The sequence below is a fragment of the Vigna angularis genome, chromosome 1, assembly GCF_016808095.1.
Source record: "Vigna angularis cultivar LongXiaoDou No.4 chromosome 1, ASM1680809v1, whole genome shotgun sequence".
Classification (NCBI taxonomy): Eukaryota; Viridiplantae; Streptophyta; class Magnoliopsida; order Fabales; family Fabaceae; genus Vigna; species Vigna angularis.
In genome coordinates this window covers 58407508-58430339 of record NC_068970.1, presented here as the reverse complement: position 1 = coordinate 58430339, position 22832 = coordinate 58407508, and the positions used below count along the sequence as shown (strand labels likewise).

General features: G+C 36.7%; 1 protein-coding gene across 3 annotated transcripts; it reads left to right on the top strand.

The window, feature by feature from the left end:
• The first annotated feature begins 5066 nt into the window (after positions 1–5066).
• LOC108342871 (protein CELLULOSE SYNTHASE INTERACTIVE 1) lies at positions 5067–21026 on the top strand. 3 transcript variants are annotated; one of them, XM_017580760.2, is made up of 8 exons: positions 5067–5190; positions 5492–5575; positions 6521–6594; positions 6873–9930; positions 10577–13121; positions 13963–14417; positions 20075–20191; positions 20394–21026. In XM_017580760.2, exons 2-8 carry the CDS (start codon positions 5525–5527, stop codon positions 20532–20534), a joined length of 6441 nt encoding a protein of 2146 aa, XP_017436249.1. In that variant the 5' UTR covers positions 5067–5190; positions 5492–5524; the 3' UTR covers positions 20535–21026. The 3 variants fall into 3 exon arrangements, with proteins under 3 accessions (XP_017436249.1, XP_017436242.1, XP_052728031.1); XM_017580753.2 differs by having other exon boundaries at positions 5067–5246; XM_052872071.1 differs by lacking the exon at positions 5067–5190 and having other exon boundaries at positions 5253–5575.
• Positions 21027–22832: the final 1806 nt, after the last annotated feature.

Genomic DNA, 22832 nt, shown 5'->3' with positions numbered 1-22832 from the left:
ATCCTAATCCATAGGACTTTTATTGTTATTTTGGTTTTGTGAATTTTTATTATATGAACTTTCTAATCCTATGTGTCTTTTTGACCTTAATGTAGGTCAAGGCCAAATCTTGTAGACTAAATCAAATTTACATATTTAATGGGTGGTGTAATGTTTAGTGCATGTGAATACTATTTTTTTTTTGCCTCTCTTAGTATCTTGTTTTGATGCTTTATTTTTTATAAAAAAGATCACTAACATTTAATTTGAGGTATAATGCTAATTTTTAAACTTCTTACCACTAAGCTATTTTTTTAATATGTAGTTAGAAAGTTATTGAATTTTTACCAACATTTTTTTTATTGTTTCTAAATTTCTAGTTTGATCCTAAAAAAATAGGATAAGAAAAAGACTTTAAACCTACTAAACTAACATTGGCCTTGACTTGACGTGTATGTATTTGGTTTAATTCATGCCAACATAATTGAACAACTAATTGATGCTTTTCAAGATTATTGAATTAATTTGTTGATGATTTTTTCATTACAAAATTTCCAAAGTCATTAAGTTGAAAACTAATTTTGCTTGTGGTATTCTGAGTGTTGTCTTAATGACTTTTCACGATGGCAAGATAGAAAAAGTTGTGTATTTGGTTAAAGTACATGCAAATGCAAATTATGATCTTTTATCGAATGAAATTGTTACGCACAAAATAGAAATTGAGTTAAATTTGATTGTGATATTGTGATGGTTGTTGTCTGAATGAGTTTACAGGATAAGATAAACAAAGTTGTGTATTTGATTGAAATACTTGAAAATGCAAATTATCATCTTTTGCCGTATGAATATCTACATACAAAATAGAAAAAGAAGAGAAATTATCTCCCGTCAAATATGAAAATTATCTCCTAGTTAACATTATTTTGGTAGTAGGCAAATTAATAAAATTAATAAAATGTTATAAACGAATTTAGAATTAGACAAAAACACTCGTTAAATAAAAGAAAATTATGGTACCCTCTCCTCACCATAACAACCAGACATAACAAATATTTGTATTGTTAATTCATTTCTTAATGAGATCCTCAACAATCATTATTTTTGTAATTATCAACCAAGTTCTTTTAAGTACCAAGATATTGCCTGATTCCATATCATTATTTGAATTACTTTTCAATTTTGATTGTGTGATAGACGAATCTAAATTATGTTATTCTAGTTAATTAAGAAGAAAATGACAAAGAGGAATAAGAACAACTGCACATGGCTAAGGAAGATGTTTTCAATATAAAATGGAAACTGTGGTTGTATTTTCAATCATTTTGTCACTGAACAACCCTCAAATGTTTAGTTTCTTATTATTTTATGATCTCCAAATGAAGATAGAGTAATGAGTCCACTATCTCAGTCACTGGTACTCAGTGGTGACATTTCAACTTCTGAGATTAATAATATACTATTATTTAATTCAGGGAATGTTAACAGCAAAATAGATATGATTTCATTGCAAATAACTCATCGTCATATTAGATGGTTTTTTTTATATGTAAAAGTGAAATAGCTTACTAATTACACGACTTTTGTATTAATTATGAAGTCTTGAAGGTCAATAACGACTTTAAATTTTAATTAATTATAGTTAACCAAGACCGTGCAAGACTTATACAATTTCAAAAATGTGTTTAATCTAAAGTAGTAAATGCATAATGTGACTTTTACAAAATATTGAAACACTAAAGTTATGTAGGGTGCTAACCACTTCATTATATTTTTAATTTTTCAGGAATTGTGTTTATATACAAGGACTTCAGTTTGGCAAGTCCCCGTTTCAATATTAACTAAAAACACATTTGACATGTAAACAAATTAATATAATTAGATTAAAATAATTGTATCATTTATCTGCGTTAAAAATTCATAAACTAAAAACACATTTAATCTAATTAAATATATAATGAAGTCGTCACGATCCTACATGTGTTTCTTTACTGTGAAGAAGTCCTCTCATGTTTCTACACCAAGTTATTAATTGTAAGTAATTAAAATTATTTTTTTATAATAAAATTAAGTTTAGTTGACACGACTTGTAATGTAACTTTTATTATTTTAAAAATTATATTTCTTTGAAAACGAATTGAGTGGTAAAAATAAAAGCATTGTCCCACCAATGCATGTTGACGGCGTGTTTGTAATATCCCAAAAATATAGCATAAAACTATATATATGTGTCATCATTTAACAATATAATAAAACAGTTTGTATTAATAAAGTTAAACTTACAGTTATTACAAAATAACTATAAAATTTAAAACTTTACATAAGCTTCCTATACTACTACCAAAATGGATGCATATAACCGAACGGTTATATTTATAGAACAAAATAATGACCGAACGGTATCACCAAAACTATCTACACTAATATGACCGAACGGTCATGACCTATTCAGCAGGAGTCTCGCCGTCCAGCTCTTGTTCCAAAGTAAACTCTTCCCCTTCTGCTCACATCCAAAAAAGATGATCATCGCAATAGAAAATCGAACGGTAACATGGACAAAACAGGAAATAAGGGTAAGCTACTACAATTTAATTGGCATGCATACGTAGTATTCATTCAATTACAAACAATACAAAGCCGAATACTATAGCATACCAAAATCAATGCAAATAGACATATACAAATTTAACCCTATAATACATGCATAAACCGAACACCTGACTTGACCATCTGGATTGTATGAATATGTAGCTTGAGGCCGTTCATGCACTCGGGTGGTGTAGTAACTAGAAAACCATCAGCTGCCACCCGAGGTTAGTCCGTTATAACTCACCCAAGAACCTATGGGCTAGGACCTCCTGTCATTCTCACACAATGCATTACCCATCTCTACTTGAGAATTGGTAATCATTAGAATATTAGGATGAACTCCGTGGATTTCACTATCCATATTCATACTATAACACCACTTCAATACCCTTTCACTGAGACATTCCTCCTTGGAATTCTCTTCCACATTACTTGAAACACATACCTTAGTTGAATATCAACATAATTTTCATACTCAATTGATCAATACAACCATTTAAATAAATCAGAATCAACTAGTGAAAACTTAACATTTAAAGACCAAATAATTCATTCATAAAGAAAACCAAACGTCACCAACACAAACTCTTAGTACGACCGAACGAAAATATAAACTTAACCAATGAACAAGAACGGACGGGAAAACACTCCCCACATGTGAACATGACCGAACGGTCATTTAAAGAGTAAGACCCGAACAAGAGTCGAACAATATTGGCTTAAACCAAACACTATTGGCTTAGGCCGAACACTAATAACTTAGGCCGAACACTATTAACTTAGTACAAATAAGATATTGAGCCCTAGTATAAGAATGAGCGCTCATAAGAGACCACACAAACCAATAATACCGATCGCTAACACTATCATAAATGCTATTACAAAATTGAGCACTATATAGAACGAGCGTTGGTCCAAGACCGAACACTTACCAAAAACGAGCGCTAGTACAAGACCGAGCACTACCAAGACAGTACATGATTGAACGGTCAATAACAGTTAAAACCTGTGATAGACCGAACGCTATATTCACATGAATATCAATACAAAACCGATCGATCATTAACTAAGGATCCACAAAAGTAGAACTCAGTTAAGATCGAGCACCAATACCTACCGAGTACTACCAAAAATGAGTGCTAACACATAGTACTATTAATAACGAACGCTAAACCTATTACGACTAATAACAAACGATAATACCCATCCTGAGACTGTCAATATTAAACCGAGCGACACTTAACCAGATTATCACTACGAAACCGAATACCGTTTAAACCGGATTACAAGACTAGACCGATCGCTCGATTTTCTACAAAACTTACAGAACCTCTCAACCACCTCACAGGTTTCGTCCAAACACATAATATTGCATACAATTCCATCAAACATACAATTATTCATACATGCACACATTTAAACAGAGATTCCAACCACAACCACAGAAAAACATAATTAAATTTCTAGCTTCCCTTACCTCGTAACAGAAGAAACGCTCACAACACAAAATTTCTTTGCCCAACACCAAACCCTCAAAAGCTAAGATTCATTGTTTTGAAGAAAACGAACCACCCACAAGATCAGAAACATGATCAGAGATGACGAAGAAGAAGAAGATAAACACATGCAAACAGAAACTTGGTTTGCATGTGCCCAAGACTAAACTTTTTTAGAAGTAGAAAAACCTACCAGTTAAAAGCACCACTTGACCGATTGAAAAGAGAACCTTTGCCACCAGCAAACCTCAAACACCCTCTGATGAATGATCATATGAAGGAAAACGTGAAATCAGTGGAGGAAAACATGGTATTTTTAGAGAGAATGAGGAGAAAATGAGTTCAGAAAGTTTGGAGGAGAAGATTGCATTCAAAAAGTGGGACCAAATTTCAAAATTTCAGATTATTTCGGTCCACTCTCCTACAACCACCTGTCTTCCACTTTCTGAGTTTCATTCTCCTCTTGCAAACACATGCTTCTCACTAAAGTGGGAAATTTAATGGTTCTGACGGTGTTAATGTTCATAAAATCACAAATATAATTGGAATGGTGAAGATTACATATAACCAATATTGAAAAGCAAGGAAGAAGATACTTGAAAATAGAGACAACTCTTTAATGTTTTAATTGTCTTGTCTTTTTGGTTGGTTTTATAATTCATACGTTCAACTCAATCTCACTTTTATCATGATGAATTAAATTCCAATACTATAATAAAAGTAAATGTATATAAAGAATTATAATTAAGTGGAGTTTTATTAAAAAAATCATAATAGTTAGACCAATCCTTTCAATCAATCAAATTAGAAATCAATATGATAATTGGTTGGTCGTTAAAATAAATCAGAATATTGTCTGAACCAGTAAGAACTGGTAGAATTGACTAAAATTGGTATATTAAATTTGTTCAAAACGGTGATTTTTAAATATATTATAATTATTCGTAAAAATAGGAAAAAAAAGGATAAAATTATATGTGATGAAACCCCTGGTCTCAAAATTTTGACTGCGACGTCTAGGTGAGTCAGCTTTGAGGTGGAGCTGAAGTTGCCACTGTCGGTGCTCCGGTGACGACGGCGAGATCGTGAAAAACACCTTACAGACACTTCCTAACAAAAAGTTGAAAACGTAAGACACAATCAAACAGAGGCAGAAAGTGAAAATTAATAAAATAAAAGAAAAAGGTGCAACCAACTACATTTGTTCCTCATCTTCCTTCTCTCGTCTTCTTATCCTCTACCCAACCCAACCCATACCATCTTCTTCTTCATCATCATCATAATCTTCTTCTTCTTCTTCTTCTTCTATTGTACTTACTCCTTCTCATTCCCTCCGATTCCCACTACCATTCTTCACTTCCTCTCATGTCTTTACTACTTCCTATTTTGGATCTCAATCAGTCAGTTCACTGATGCTTTCACTCTTCCAGATCTGAACTCCTTCGACTCAACCACAAGCCACCATGGCCACTACACTTGCTTGGAGACACGCTGGCAACAATGCAAATGATCTGGTACCTTCTTCTTTACAACAATTTGATCTTTTTTTCTCTTGTGCCAGAATGAGTGAGAAGTGTTTTGCCGTGGTCAGTCTTTGCATGGCGGGAAGTTTATTTATGGATCTTGTTCGTTCCCGTTTGGGTTCATTATGCTTGCTGTCCATTGCTTTGCTCAGTCAATGTTTTGCAGTTTTGTGCTAGACGTTTCGCGATTCTGGGACGTGTCATTGGGGATCATTCATTCATGGATGTTTAAAGGAACTGTGTGATTTCATTGTGCAGATGTGGGGGGTTTACTTTTCTTTTTGTTGATGCGTGATGCGTATGTTAATTGATAACTAGAATACAGTCTCTGACGGTTCTTCACAGTGTGTCCGGTTTCATGGATATTATGAATTTGGTGAGGGATGATTTTTGTCGTATGATTAACTATGCAAATGCAATAGATCTTCTGGGATGCAGGGCAAAAGTAGAAAATGGAAAGAAGTGAATGGCGGTTGTAAAATGGTTTGTGTCTGTTCGCGTATTTTACTTGTCTGTTCAGGGGTTTGTTTAGATGCATGGTTCTTTGCTGATGTTTTATATTGCCGAAGAACTATTTTCACTTCCTCAGGTCTCCACCGGGTTAGCTCAATAAGATGCAATCCTAAAAGATAATAAATGAATAATCTGTAGTGAAAAGAAAACAACAGTTCTTTTTGAGGAATGTAATCAAACTGAATTGGTTCATATCTCTTCCATTAGAGCTTGATTTCCCGTTACATCTCTTTCTTTTATATTGAATTACTTAGTTATCCATCCGTTACTGGCTTTATGCCTGGAAAAAGAGAAAGAAACAACAAATCTCACAGGCTGATTCTTTTTATGCGATTCCTTTTCTGTGTTTATTTTTGTTACAACCCATCTCTTATTTGATGTTTTCAGAGATATGGAACATACCTTAACATCTTTTGATTGCAGGAAAGAAATGGTGATAGGAATACTCAAGATTCAGAGCCCGCAACTCCACATTCTGTTCTGAAGATGGGATTTAGGTCGGTTTGTCACACAGGAATACTTAAGAACCTATTAAAATTATTGATTAATTGTTTACAAAGCTGCTACAATCAATGATTGTAACACCATTTTTTAATACATTTGTTTGTTAGTCTCTATTCTGCTCGCAGCTAAGTAAGCTAACAGTCTAACCTATGGGACTGAACTAAGAACCTTGTGAATTGGTCACTTTGTTTATGAACTATGTGATAGGGACATTCAAATAGGAGCTCACTAAATTTTGGCTTCTTACATGTTTAACTGGTTGCTATTGCAGAGAGCGTAACAGCAGCATGGAGGATCCAGATGGAACATTAGCTAGTGTTGCCCAATGCATTGAGCAGTTGCGTCAGAGCTCTTATTCTGTGCAGGAGAAAGAGTATTCCTTAAGACAGCTATTGGAGCTTATAGATATGCGGGAAAATGCTTTTAGTGCTGTTGGATCTCACTCTCAGGCAGTTCCAGTACTTGTTTCCCTTCTCAGGTCTGGTTCATTGAATGTAAAGATACAGGCAGCAACTGTCTTGGGCTCCCTTTGTAAAGAAAATGAACTAAAGGTGAAGGTCTTGCTTGGAGGATGCATTCCTCCATTGCTTAGTCTATTAAAGTCCAGTTCTACCGAAGGACAAATTGCTGCTGCAAAGACTATTTATGCTGTTTCTCAAGGTGGTGTAAAGGATCATGTTGGTTCAAAAATATTTTCAACTGAAGGAGTTGTACCAGTGCTCTGGGAGCAGCTTAAAACTGGTCTAAAGGCAGGAAATGTAGTTGAAGGTTTATTGACTGGTGCATTGAAAAATCTCTCCAGCAACACTGAGGGATTCTGGAATGCAACTATACGAGCTGGAGGAGTGGACATATTAGTGAAGTTACTGGCAAAAGGACAGCCCAGCAGTTTAGCAAATGTGTGCAATTTACTTGCTTCTGTAATGATGGAGGATGCATCTGTTTGTTCAAAGGTGTTGACAGCGGAGGTGACAAAACAACTTCTGAAACTATTAGGCCCTGGTAATGATGACTCTGTTAGAGCTGAAGCAGCTGGTGCTCTTAAATCTCTTTCTGCTCAGTGCAAAGAAGCAAGGCGAGAGATAGCCAATGCTAATGGTATTCCTTCTCTGATCAATGCTACCATAGCTCCTTCCAAAGAATTCATGCAGGGTGAGTGTGCTCAAGCATTACAAGAGAATGCTATGAGTGCTCTAGCAAACATCTCTGGTGGTTTGTCTTATGTCATATCTAGCCTTGGTCAAAGTCTTGAATCATGCACCTCACCTACCCAAATTGCTGACACATTAGGAGCTTTGGCATCAGCTCTCATGATTTATGATACCAAGGCCGAATCAACCAGAGCATCAGATCCTTTGGTTGTCGAGCAGACATTACTCAAACAATTTGAACCTCGCTTGCCCTTCCTTGTGAAGGAACGGACCATTGAAGCGCTTGCCAGTTTGTATGGAAATTCCGTACTTTCAAATAAACTTGCAAATGCGGATGCAAAACATCTGCTAGTTGGTTTGATAACAATGGCTGCAAATGAAGTGCAAGACGAGCTTATAAAAGCTCTGTTGACAGTGTGCAAAAGTGAAGGCAGTCTATGGCGTGCACTTCAGGGCCGTGAAGGAGTTCAGCTATTGATATCTCTTTTGGGGCTTTCATCAGAACAGCAACAAGAGTGCGCAGTTGCCCTGCTTTGCCTTCTATCATTTGAAAATGATGAAAGTAAATGGGCGATTACTGCAGCTGGTGGCATACCTCCACTCGTTCAAATTTTGGAGACAGGATCAGCAAAAGCAAAGGAAGATTCAGCAACAATCCTTAAGAACCTGTGCAATCATAGCGAAGATATACGCGCTTGTGTTGAAAGTGCCGATGCTGTTCCTGCATTATTGTGGCTATTGAAAAATGGAAGCCCAAATGGGAAGGATATTGCTGCAAAAACTTTAAATCATTTAATTCATAAATCGGATACTACAACCATTAGTCAGCTTACAGCTTTATTGACTAGTGATCTTCCTGATTCTAAGGTTTATGTTTTGGACGCTTTAAGAAGTATGCTTTCTGTTGCTCCCCTTAGTGACATTTTACGTGAAGGTAGTGCTGCCAGCGATGCATTTGATACTATGATAATATTATTGGGCTCTGCCAAAGAAGAAACTCAGGCAAAGTCTGCATCGGCTCTGGCAGGAGTTTTTGAAACAAGGAAAGATGTGCGTGAAAGTAGCATTGCCGTCAAAACTCTTTTGTCAGCCAAGAAATTGCTCAATGCTGAATCTGAAAGTATCCTGATTGAGTCCTCCCACTGCCTGGCTGCAATATTTCTTTCCATCAAAGAGAACAGGGATGTAGCTACTATCGCCAGAGACACATTATCCCCTCTAGTTTCACTAGCAAATTCTTCAGTTTTGGAAGTTGCAGAGATGGCCACATGTGCTCTGGCAAACCTTATTTTGGATGGTGAAGTTGCAGAGAAAGCTATTGCAGAAGAAGTTATCTTACCTGCCACTAGAATATTATGTGAAGGCACAATTTCGGGAAAAACTCATGCTGCAGCAGCAATTGCTCGCCTCTTACATTCTCGGGCTGTAGATTATGCTGTAACTGATTGTGTGAATCGTGCTGGAACTGTTCTTGCATTAGTTTCTTTCTTAGATTCTGCTGTCAATGGATCTGTTGCTACATCGGAGGCTCTAGAAGCACTTGCCATACTGTCCAGGTCGGTAGAGACCAGAGAAAATATTAAATCTGCTTGTGCTGTTTTGGCTGAATTCCCTAAAAGCATAAGCCCAATAGTCTTGTGTATTGTTGATTCGGAGCCAATGTTGCAGGATAAAACTATTGAGATTTCATCTCGATTATGTAAGGATCAGCCTGTTGTTTTAGGAGAGACTATTGTGTCAGCACCTGGATGTATATCTTCAATAGCTAAGAGGATAATTAGTTCCACAAATGTAAAGGTCAAAATTGGGGGAGCAGCGCTCCTTATTTGTACTTCTAAAGCAAATCATCAGAGACTGGTGGAGGATCTGAGTTCATCGAATTTGTGTTTTGATCTTATTCGATCTCTTGTTGATATTCTTGTTTCTGCAGTGCCTTCTTCGGGTTACCTGGATGGTGACAACCAGGAGCTCATTAGCATATGCAGGCACATAACAGAAGAGGCCAACAATTCTGAATCCAACACTAGCACTAGCTTTATCTGTGGTGTTGACTTGGCGCTATGGCTACTGTCTATTCTTGCTTGTAATGATGAAAAAAATAAAATTGCAATAATGGAGGCTGGAGCAATTGATGTTCTCATCGACAGAATCTCGAATTGTTTCTCGCAATATTCTCAGGTATTTAAGTAGCTTTTCTGTCAATCCAAAGAAATGGATAGTTCATGTTATTCTGATCATAGGTAGGTAGTACTTGAAATAGAAAATCATGCTTTAACTCTCTGCTGCTCCCACCCCAAAGCTTTTCCAGAAGCAAATTAAAATCCTATAGTTCATGCAAAGTTTCAAAGTCTCCCACATTATCCCCTTGATAGAAACATTACCTGTGATAATTTTCTAGATTCTCAGTTGTATGAAATTGTACATAATGGTTGGAGAGGCACTGAGATCTTTATAGAATGAAAAACTGTTCAAGACAAAGTGAATTTTGAATGAAAAGTAGAAAACAAAGTGTTAGGATAGTGTATGTACTTTATTTGGCAAATCAGTGTCAAGAAAAATTATCACAGTTTTAACTTAATCGTTATCCACTACAGTGTTATGTTTCTTCTAGTATTTCACGGCTAGGGAGACGGGAGAAGGGGAGATAAGGAGGTTAATGTTTTTAAACTTGAATTACACCAAAATTTCATGTTATTAAACTGTAATTTTCTGTAGTAAATGTTTACCTTGTACTTCAAGGCGTCCTTTGCTGTAAAACTTAAACAATGTTATGAGACTTATTTCTGTATATAAACCTGGTTAGCTCAATATGGTGAACATGCAGATTGACTACAAAGAAGATAGCGTCATGTGGATTCATGCTTTGTTGTTGGCGATATTGTTTCAAAATAGAGATATCATACGGGCACATCCAACTATGAAATCTGTACCAGCACTTACCAGTTTAATGAAATCAGAGCCATCAGCAAACAAATATTTTGCTGCACAATCTATAGCTAGCCTTGTCTGTAATGGTAGCAGGGGAACACTCCTGTCTGTGGCAAATTCTGGGGCAGCAGGTGGACTTATCTCTTTGCTTGGCTGTGCTGATACTGATATACAGGATCTTCTGGAATTGTCAGAGGAATTTTCTTTGGTGCGTTATCCTGATCAAGTGGCTCTTGAGAGGTTGTTTCGAGTTGAAGATATAAGAGTTGGAGCCAGTTCTCGGAAGGCTATACCAGCCTTAGTTGATCTGCTCAAACCAATTCCAGATCGTCCAGGGGCACCCTTTTTGGCACTTGTACTTTTGACTCAGCTCGGTAAAGATTGCCCTTCAAATATGAGTGTAATGGTGGAGTCTGGGGCCTTAGAAGCACTTACGAAGTATCTTTCACTCAGTCCGCAAGATGCAACTGAAGAAGCTGCTACAGATCTGCTAGGAATTCTGTTTAGCAGTGCTGAAATAAGAAGACACGAATCAGCATTTGGCGCTGTTGCTCAACTTATAGCTGTGCTACGGTTAGGAGGAAGAGGTGCAAGGTATAGTGCTGCAAAAGCCTTGGAAAGTTTGTTTTCTGCTGATCACATCAGAAATGCAGAGATTGCTCGGCAGGCTGTTCAACCATTGGTGGAGATTCTCAGTACTGGTTCAGAAAAGGAGCAGCATGCTGCCATTGCTGCATTGGTGGGGTTACTGAGTGAAAATCCATCAAGAGCTCTTGCTGTTGCAGATGTTGAGAAGAATGCAGTGGAAGTTCTTTGTAGGATCCTTTCATCAAGTTGTTCAATGGACCTGAAAGGGGATGCTGCTGAATTATGTTGTGCTCTTTTTGGAAATACAAGGATTCGCTCCACAGCAGCTGCTGCAAGTTGTGTTGAACCTCTTGTCTCTCTCCTTGTATCTGAGTTCAGTCCAGCTCAGCTTTCAGTTGTCAGGGCACTGGATAGGCTTGTTGATGATGAGCAACTGGCGGAATTAGTTGCTGCACATGGTGCAGTTGTTCCTCTTGTTGGCCTACTGTCGGGTACAAATTATATACTACATGAGGCCATTTCCAGAGCTCTAGTCAAGTTGGGAAAAGACAGGCCTGCTTGTAAAATGGAGATGGTTAAAGCTGGAGTTATTGAAAGCGTACTTGACATCTTACATGAAGCACCCGATTATCTATGTGCAGCTTTTGCAGAATTGTTGCGTATATTGACTAATAATGCTAGTATAGCTAAAGGACCATCTGCTGGTAAAGTGGTTGAACCATTGTTTTTGTTACTGACAAGGCAGGAATTTGGGCCTGATGGACAGCACAGTGCATTGCAGGTTTTGGTTAATATCTTAGAACATCCAAAGTGTCGTGCTGACCATTCATTAACTTCTCGCCAAGTTATTGAACCACTTATCCCTTTGCTCGATTCTTCAATTTCAGCAGTGCAACAGTTGGCTGCTGAGCTTCTTTCACATCTACTTCTCGAAGAACGCCTTCAGAAGGATCCTGTGACACAGCAAGCAATTGGCCCTCTCATTCGAGTTCTTGGTTCTGGTATACACATACTGCAGCAGAGAGCTGTAAAAGCCCTTGTTAGTATTGCACTAACATGGCCAAACGAAATTGCTAAAGAGGGTGGTGTCATTGAAATTTCCAAAGTGATATTGCAAGCTGATCCTTCCCTTCCTCACGCTTTATGGGAGTCTGCTGCCTCCGTTTTGTCTAGTATTCTGCAGTTTAGCTCTGAATTCTACTTGGAAGTGCCTATTGCTGTATTGGTAAGGTTGCTTCGATCTGGCTCAGAGAGCACGGTTGTTGGTGCTTTAAATGCTCTTTTGGTGCTAGAAAACGATGATGGAACTAGTGCAGAAGCTATGTCGGAAAGTGGAGCTATAGAGGCTCTCTTGGAGCTCCTGCGATCTCATCAGTGTGAGGAAACTGCCGCAAGACTTTTAGAAGTATTGCTGAACAATGTAAAGATTCGAGAAACAAAAGTAACAAAATCAGCTATCGTACCACTATCGCAGTACCTTTTGGACCCACAAACTCAAGCACAGCAGGCAAGGTTATTGGCAACTTTGGCTCTCGGGGATCTGTTTCAGAATGAGGGCCTTGCTCGAACAAGTGATGCAGTTTCAGCTTGTCGTGCTTTAGTAAACGTGCTTGAAGACCAACCAACAGAAGAAATGAAAGTTGTAGCCATATGTGCTTTGCAGAATCTTGTGATGTATAGTCGATCAAATAGAAGAGCAGTTGCAGAGGCTGGTGGTGTTCAGGTTGTACTGGATCTGATAGGTTCAAGTAATCCAGAAACATCAGTTCAGGCTGCGATGTTTGTTAAACTTTTATTCTCAAATAATACTATTCAAGAGTATGCTTCCAGTGAAACAGTCAGAGCGATAACTGGTACGATTCTCTTTGCTTATCCTGCAGTTTTTACTGCCTGGCTGTTCTGAGATTATTTTTTTTCTTTCAAAATTCCTGAAAAAAGCTGCATGATAGCATGCCCTCATTTTACTTTCTAGAAGAGGTAGCCTTGGTGCTGGAGTAAATTTGAATAATGAATATTTTAGAAACTGAAAAATAATTATTTTTAAACAATAATAATAAGTTCTTTAACCGTAGGAGTGGATGCAGGTGATGAGTGTTTGTGTGCAATTCTGGCCATAAATTTATGTTGGTTTAGTTATATTTAAAACATTATATTAAATATTTTGGGAAAGCTAAAGATACACCAAAGGAAACACGACCCTTGTCAAACAAATTGATATAAAAATTGGTGTTTTTTTTACGTTATGATACATTGAACTTGATATATGATTTTTTACTCACTTTCACAAGCCGAGTCATAGCTTGATTTCTAAAAGCTTTTCAATAAAACAAGTGAAGTTCATCAAATAAATTACATGCAAAGAAGTGGACAAATCTTATGAGCAATAGAAGAGCTAATTTTAAATGATCGTGCACCTAAATTTATGGTAGGAAGCATATAAATTAAGGAACCTGTGTCCTTTGAACTTCAACCTATCATTAAATTTGACAACATACTGTAGCTGTGCTCATGTAGTCTTGTAGCAAAACTAGGCACTTTTTTGCTTGATTAAGTATTCAATTAATGTTACTTTAACAATTATAGATTGCAGTTTTTCCACAGAATTGATTGATGAACAATGGTGATTCATTTAAGCAGAAACACATCTCCCCCTCCTCACTTTTTATCTCTAACTAAGGTCTTTTGTTCATATAGCTGCTATTGAAAAAGATTTATGGGCTTCTGGAACTGTGAATGACGAGTATCTGAAAGCCTTAAATTCTCTATTTAGCAACTTCCCAAGACTTAGAGCAACTGAACCATCTACACTTAGCATTCCCCATCTGGTTACAGCCTTAAAGACAGGTTCAGAAGCGTGTCAGGAAGCAGCATTAGATGCACTTTTCCTGCTCAGACAAGCTTGGTCAGCATGCCCAGCTGAAGTTTCTAGAGCTCAGTCAATTGCAGCTGCAGATGCTATTCCACTGCTGCAGTACTTAATACAGTCTGGGCCACCTCGGTTTCAGGAGAAAGCAGAATTTTTGTTGCAGTGTTTGCCGGGGACATTGGTAGTGATCATCAAACGTGGTAACAATATGAAACAATCCGTTGGAAACCCAAGTGTTTACTGCAAGCTTACACTCGGCAACACTCCTCCAAGGCAAACCCAGGTCATTTTTTTATATTTATGATTTCTTATTTTCTTGTTAACTTGGATATTTTGTGTGTTGTTACGGGGGAAGAGAGGGCTATTTTGCTTTGTCTGAGTATGCACCAGGATCCAGTCAGATTGGGTGTAAAAGAAAATTCGGGTTTTGTCCTCCATGCCAGTTATCTACAAATTTAACCCTTGAATCACTTAATATTACCCGCCTTTTCTCACTGCAAATCATACCTAGACCAAAAATACTCAATTAGGATTTACATTTTTAGAGCTGTTTCCTGGAAGAACACCTCTTGATCATCTACCTATTCTGCTGAGGTTTTGCTACGTATTGTATTGGCTGAATAATTTATTCACGTAACCAAAATACTTTTTTGTCACTTTTTGCATGCCCCTTTTTGTCAAAAAAAAGAAAAAATCTTCCCTGTTAGTATAGGTTTTTCTTAATTGATGGTTTTGCAATTTTACTTGTCCCTTGATCTTGGGCATTCTATCTGTTGAAATGTAATATGTTTTAGATATAGACTCTTTAGGAGTCTTCTATGTTTTTCCTTTGTTTTCACTGTTCCTACTTTCACTGTTGATTATGTTTGTATAAGTATGATTAGTGATGTATTAGGAAAGAAAAAAGAAATAATAGAGGTTTTGTTTTAATCTCTTTCTCTCTAAATATTCAAGTTGGCATCAGAGCCAACCACCGGGGCTCTCTGTCTGACTACCGATATCCGCCGCCGCCCCGCCGCCGCCGCCGCCGCCGTCGCCGGTGACTCATTTTCTCAGGCGAAGTTAGGGGTTTTGTGCGCCTGCTCGAGCGCGACCCATCCCTGGTGGTCGCTTTCCCTGTTTCCGCTGCACGCGCCGCCACGCGCCTCCTTCCTCCGTCAGACGTCAAGCGCGTACTGTTCACGCGCCGCCTTATCCTTGCCGGACGATCATCGGACCACTGTCGTCCTGTTCGTCTGACTTTCCAGAGCTTCTTTTGGCTCTTATTTTACTGTTTCAGGGGCTGTAATTGATACCTAGGGTTTCCCCCTCAAGTTGGCTCTTATCTTTTACTGTTTCCAGATCTCATTTCTGATTCTGGACTCCAGATTCTTCTTACAGATCTGTCATGGCATCTTCTATTGGAATTAATTCCTCTCTATCTGCTACTCCGATCATCACTTCTGCAAAGCTCAATTGGAGAAATTATTTATCATGGTCTTCTGCTGTGGAATTGTGGTTTCTTGGTCAAGGACACCATGATCATCTTGAACAAGACATTTCTATGATTCAAGACGACGAAAAATCCCAATGGCAAAAATTGGATTTTCAGTTATGTGCAATTTTGTGGCAGTCAGTTGAGCAAGAAGTTCTAGATATATTAAGACCCTATAAGACTTGTTCATCCTTTTGGAAAAGGGCACAAGACATATTTGCTAATGATGTACAACGTCTCTTTGATGCAACTCAAAGAGCAGCATCTCTAAAGCAAGTCAATCATGACATGGTTTCTCATATAGCAAAGGCTAGGGCTGCTGTAGAAGAATTAAAGAACTTCTTTATAGCTGATTCATTAGAAGGGATCAATAAGAAGCTTGACAAGTTTTACATGGTCCTAATTCTGAGAAGTTTACACTCAGATTATGATCATGTACGTGATCAGATTTTAGCTGGTGATCAAATCCCATCAATGGATGGCTTAGTTACTCGACTTCTTCGAGTACCTACATCAGTGAAAAATGAGAATCCAATTGAGGTTATTGAAACATCAGCCATGACAATACCCCAAGGAAGAGGAGTGCCACAAGGGAGAGGAGGAAGCAGAAGCAACCGAGGACGTGGTGGTCGTAGTATACGTCCTCAATGCACATATTGCAACAAAATAGGTCATACTCGGGACAAATGTTATATTTTACATGGATATCCAGACAAAGTTGCTCATGTTTCTAAAGCTGGTGATCTAGAATCCAGAATTTCAAATGAAGAATATGAAGAATTTCTCAGATACAAGTCTGGAAAATCATTTAATCCTGGTCAATCTTCTGCCATGACCAGTGTGCCTACAACCAATCTATCTAAATCTGTGGAAGGTCATAATCCATGGATTCTTGACTCCGGTGCCTCTGACCATATCTCTGGTAACATTTCTTCATTTTCTTCTATGTCTTCTCCAAAAATTCCCCATCTTATTACTGTTGCCGATGGATCGAAAGTGACATCTCAAGGAATTGGCAAAGTTTCCTTATCTCCTTCACTAAATTTAAATTCAGTTTTATATGTTCCCCATTGTCCATACAATTTAATCTCCTTGAGTCAGCTGACTCGTTCCTTAAATTGTTCCATAACCTTTACTGCTAATTCCTTTGTTATACAGGAACATGGGACAGGTCGTCTGATTGGAGAAGGACATGAGTCTCAAGGACTTTATTTCTTAAAATCTTGTTCTTCAGTTTCCTGCTTTACTTCTTCATCCCCAAAACTTTTGCATGATCGTTTAGGCCATCCAAGTTTGCTCAAGTTGAAGATGATGGTTCCAAGTCTCAGAAATATTCAAGTCTTAGATTGTGAGTCTTGTCAATTAGGAAAACATGTTAGATCTTCCTATCCTAAAAGATCTGAGACACATTGTAATTCTCCTTTTTCAATTATTCACTCAGACATTTGGGGACCTAGTCGTGTTACGTCATTTGGTTTTAATTATTTTGTAACTTTCATTGATGAATTCTCTCGGTGTACTTGGGTTTATTTAATGAAAGAGAGATCTGAACTTTTGTCTATTTTTAAGTCTTTTCTTAATGAAATTAAGAACCAATTTGGGAAGACAATTAAAATTCTTCGAAGTGATAATGCTAAGGAATATTTCTCTGCAGCATTTTCTTCTCTCTTATCTTCCCAAGGAATTTTACACCAGTCAACATGTCCTCATACTCCACAACAAAATGGCATTGCAGAGAGAAAGAATAGACATCTCATTGAAACTGCACGTTCCTTGATGTTGAATACTAATGTTCCTGTACATCATTGGGGCGATGCAGTCCTTACTGCCTGTTTTCTTATCAATAGGATGCCTTCTTCCTCTCTTAACAATAAAATTCCTCACTCTGTCATTTTTCCCAATGACACTTTGTATCATGTTTCCCCACGAGTATTTGGGTGTACGTGTTTTGTTCATAATGTCTCTCCAGGTCTTGATAAACTCTCAGCAAAAGCTATCAAGTGTGTTTTCTTAGGATACTCTCGTCTTCAGAAAGGGTATAAATGTTATTCTCCCTCCACCGGGAGATATTATATGTCAGCAGATGTCACATTCTTTGAGGATAAACCATTTTTTTCTTCCTCCATGGAGGATCGTTCTTATGTTCAACAAATGTTTCCTTTGCCAACATTTGATCCTTTAGTTATTCCTGATTCTGTACCTCAAACTCAAAATCCAAATGACATTGTTCCTCCACCTCTTATCACATATCAGCGTCGGACACAATCTTCAACTCCAAACACTGAAGATCCTCGAGACTCAGTTCCTCCTCCATCAGATCACCATACCATGGATCCTTCATCCTCTTCACCTTCTACTGATTCAGATGATAACTGGCCCATTGCCCTTCGGAAAGGTATTCGGTCTACTCGTAATCCATATCCTATTTATAATTTTGTGAGTTATCATCAATTGTCTCCTTCATATTTCTCTTTTGTTTCCTCGTTATCTTCCACTAAAGTTCCTAATAATATTCATGAGGCATTTGGTCATTCTGGTTGGCGACAAGCCATGGTTGATGAAATGATGGCTCTTGAACACAATAGCACTTGGGATCTTGTCCCTCTTCCTCCTGATAAGAAGGCTGTTGGTTGTAGATGGATATATACTATTAAAGTTGGTCCTACTGGTAAAATTGATCGTCTTAAAGCTCGGCTAGTAGCTAAGGGCTATACTCAAGTTTATGGCCTTGACTATAGTGATACTTTCTCTCCTGTGGCTAAAACCAGTACAGTTCGTATTTTGCTTGCTATGGCTGCTATTCGTCAATGGCCTCTTTATCAGTTAGACATTAAAAATGCCTTTCTTCATGGTGATCTGGAAGAGGAAATATACATGGAGCAACCTCCTGGATTTATTGCTCAGGGGGAGTTTGGCTTGGTTTGTAAGTTACGTCGTTCTCTCTATGGCTTGAAGCAATCACCTCGAGCTTGGTTTGGTAAATTTAGTCAGGTAGTGCAAAGGTTTGGATTGAAACGATGTGAGGCAGATCATTCAGTGTTTTATGGTCACTCTTCTCCTGACAAATGTGTTTATCTCATGGTGTATGTTGATGATATTGTTATTACAGGAAATGACATATCCAGAATTACTCAGTTAAAGAATCATCTGTTCAACCACTTTCAAACTAAAGATCTGGGTCGTCTAAAATATTTTCTTGGTATTGAAGTGGCACAGTCAAAAGATGGTGTCATCATTTCACAAAGGAAATATGCTCTTGACATTTTAGAAGAAACAGGTCTAACAAATTGCAAGCCCATTGATAGTCCTATGGATCCAAATCAAAAGTTAATGAGAGATCAGGGTGAACTCTTCTCAGACCCAGAGAGATATAGAAGGCTAGTTGGAAAACTCATCTATCTCACCATAACAAGACCCGATCTTTCTTATTCAGTTGGAATTGTGAGTCAATTTATGCAAAATCCACATGTTGATCATTGGAATGCAGTGCTTCGCATTCTCAGATACATAAAAGGAAGCCCAGGACAGGGACTATTGTATGAGAACAAGGGAAACACTCGAATCGAAGGATATTGTGATGCAGATTGGGCTGGTAGTCCAATTGATCGAAGATCGACTACAGGATATTGTGTTTTACTCGGTGGGAACCTTGTATCTTGGAAAAGTAAGAAACAAAATGTTGTTGCCCGATCTAGTGCTGAAGCTGAATACCGATCTATGGCTCTAACTACATGCGAACTTGTGTGGATTAGACAACTTCTTCAAGAATTGAAATTTTGTGAAAATGAGCAAATGAAACTGTACTGTGACAATCAAGCAGCTCTTCACATTTCTTCCAATCCTGTGTTTCATGAGAGAACGAAACACATAGAAATTGACTGTCATTTTATTAGGGAGAAGTTATTATCCAAGGAACTAGTTACTGAATTTGTCAATTCTAATGAACAACTTGGAGACATTCTGACCAAATCTCTAAGGGGGCCTAGAATTCAATTCATATGTTCCAAGCTTGGTGCATATGATTTATATGCTCCAGCTTGAGGGGGAGTGTTGAAATGTAATATGTTTTAGATATAGACTCTTTAGGAGTCTTCTATGTTTTTCCTTTGTTTTCACTGTTCCTACTTTCACTGTTGATTATGTTTGTATAAGTATGATTAGTGATGTATTAGGAAAGAAAAAAGAAATAATAGAGGTTTTGTTTTAATCTCTTTCTCTCTAAATATTCAAGTCTATCTAATGCCACTTTGAAGTTGCAAACTATTTTGACCTTCTTGAGTTTCAAGATGTCATGTAAGAGCTTAAGCTTGTTGAAAATCATAAAGGCAAAGAGCATTGTGGTTTTGGCTGAATGTATATAAAAACTGTTGATTTTTTATTATGACATCATAGTGTATTCTGTATACTCTTTTTCCTGAAAAGTGAATATACTGTATTACTAATATCCTTGATAATTGGTTGATCAGGTGGTTTCAACTGGCCCTAATCCAGAGTGGGATGAGAGCTTTTCATGGACCTTTGAGAGTCCTCCCAAAGGCCAGAAGCTTCATATTTCTTGCAAAAATAAGAGCAAAGTGGGAAAGGTAAATGTAGAAAAACGTCTAGTAAACACAGCAGTGTATTCATCTTCAAATATTTTGTTTCTCGGTCTCATTATTAAATGGATTTTATATTTTTAACATAAACATTTTTAATTAAATACTTTTTATCTGTTTCCTTAACCAGTGTTTTTAAGACTTGTTTGGTTAGTCTTTGTTTAACCCCTCTAATGTGATTTGTTCACAGAGTAAATTCGGGAAAGTAACAATCCAGATTGATCGAGTGGTAATGCTTGGATCAGTGGCCGGAGAGTACGCTTTGTTGCCTCAAAGTAAAAGTGGGCCGCCACGGAATCTAGAAATAGAATTTCAGTGGTCTAACAAGTGATACCATCCAGCTTTCAAATTGCATAGTTAAAACAGACTCTTCTGTCATAATATTCTTTTGTAACTTGGTCTTTCATTCCTAGTATAAAACACTAGGGGCACGAAGATCAGGCCAGCTTCGCTTTTCTTGTATGATTCTTTGAGTGTTGTCAATTTAAAGTTAAATAGCGAGTCTGTTTTATCATCATTTTTTGTATTGGGGCTTGTATTGTAATAAGTCGACATAGTATAGTTATTTGACAGTAAATTGAATGTAAAATATAAATGACAAAAACTGTTGTACTTGGAGTGTGGATCTGCTTCTTACTCATCCGTAAGGAGTCTCTTCAATCTCTGGAGGAATCTAGTAGAAGAGAGAAAAACTTATGGTGTGTGTAGAATCCTCATACACATGGGTGTCACGTACCTCATCAGTGTTTCTTTTTGTTTTTGGAGTCTCTAGCACTGAAGTGGAATTTTACACGTAATGGAGCTTGTGCTTACCTTCACATTTTGTGACTGTTTCATGTTTTAGTTTTACTTTTTGTTTTATACGTGTACATGTAAGCATGTTCAGTTTTCTGAGGTAAAAAATAGTTAATTTTGAGTATACAATTATTCATGGATGATTTTGTTTTTGATTGTGCGCTCAACATCTATTTTTTCAACATGTATTTGTATAGTATTTAAAAAAAGATGAGATTTGCTTCTAAATTTTGATAATTTCTATGATTGACATGGACTCTTTAACAAGAAGTTCCAACATTATTAGATATAGTTTGAAAATATCACATATTCTTCTCGGTAGGTAGCCATGTTGTAGTTTCTAAGAAAAGCATAAAATGTGACAAATTGAGAAGTGCATTATGGTGGTAGCATGGCAAGGAAAAGCCTATTTAAGTGAGGCCATATATATGTGATGTGGACCAATGGCAAATCCATGAACATTGCATTGTTGTTCTCTCACCTAATTCTGTTTAATATTGCGTGCCAGCTGAAGTTTACGTCTATTTTATTATGTTTCTTCAATAACAAAATGATTCATTCGACAACTGGTTCACAAGACTTAGGAGAAAAGAAATCCATTGAACCAACTCGAATTCCTTGCGCAGTATGATGACGACTTGAGATTGATCGAGGTCACACTTTCACATGAATACATTGTGATGTTGACTTGTTATTCCATTTTTTTCACCCTAGTTATAAGTCTACACTATTATTATTCTCAACACCAAAGAAATTTTTACATACATTTCACATTCATTGTTTTACCTTTCAATCTTTATTTTTTACAAATACAAAAAAGTTTTCTTTTTTTAATAATCAAAATATTCCTAAAAGTGGATTGTCAACGTGAACAAAACATCTTAAGTTTATTTCACTCTATGACGTCCATGTGTTATTATATCACAAATATTATTAAATACAATTATCTATTCTAAAGGGTAAAGATATCATATTTACTAAAAATATATTTATTCTCGTCGGAATCTTGACTGTGAATTTTTATCAGGTGATAACATATGAGTGAATTTAAGAACCTTGATATGTACTTCTTAGAGTTGGAACTTAGGTAAAAGACTCTCCAAGGCAAGTCAATAAAAACCTTTGAGTAAATGAAAATAAGTATGAGTGAGTGTGTATTTTCTGATAAAATACTATGTATATCTACAGAGTTTATAGGTCTTGTGACTTATGCGATAAAACTAATAATATCAAGAAAATATAAAGTAATATTGATAGATATAATGACTTATCATATATATAATAATTAGTGAAATAATAGCGATAAGATATTAAAAAATATTACGATATAATTAGACTATCGAGATTTGATCACATATACGATTAATATATGAATATTTACACTAAAAAATATATATCAAAATATTTTCTAATTATTTTAGATTAACAAAACTTAATTAAGCTTGTAAACTCATATAACTTAACATATTTATTGTACTCATTGTCTACAATAATAGAATTACAATATATAATAAATGCAAACTTGGACTCCAAGTTATGTATGTTTGAATAATATTTAAAAATTTGAATGATTTAATAAAAACTCAAATAATTACTAAACGAGTGGATATTAAATATTGAACATGACACGTTAGACCAGACAACAAAGAAAAATTCTTACAAAGGCTGGGAAAAATAAAATGCAATGAAAAAGAAAAACGTATACATTTCAATACTTTTTTCCTAATATACTTGATTTCAAGAAGTATATATATATAAAAGACTTAGAATCGTAAATAAAGAGATAAAACAGAAAGATTGATGCAGCCTTTAGCTGCCTGCACCTTCCATCCCC

Excerpts from the sequence above, each read along its gene's own strand:
- LOC108342871 (XM_017580760.2), top strand. The coding sequence starts at position 5,525 with ATGGCCACTACACTTGCTTGGAGACACGCTGGCAACAATGCAAATGAT. Across the intron at positions 5,576-6,520 it reads GCAACAATGCAAATGATCTG|GAAAGAAATGGTGATAGGAA; the intron begins GTACCTTCTTCT and ends TTTTGATTGCAG. Across the intron at positions 6,595-6,872 it reads GTTCTGAAGATGGGATTTAG|AGAGCGTAACAGCAGCATGG; the intron begins GTCGGTTTGTCA and ends TTGCTATTGCAG.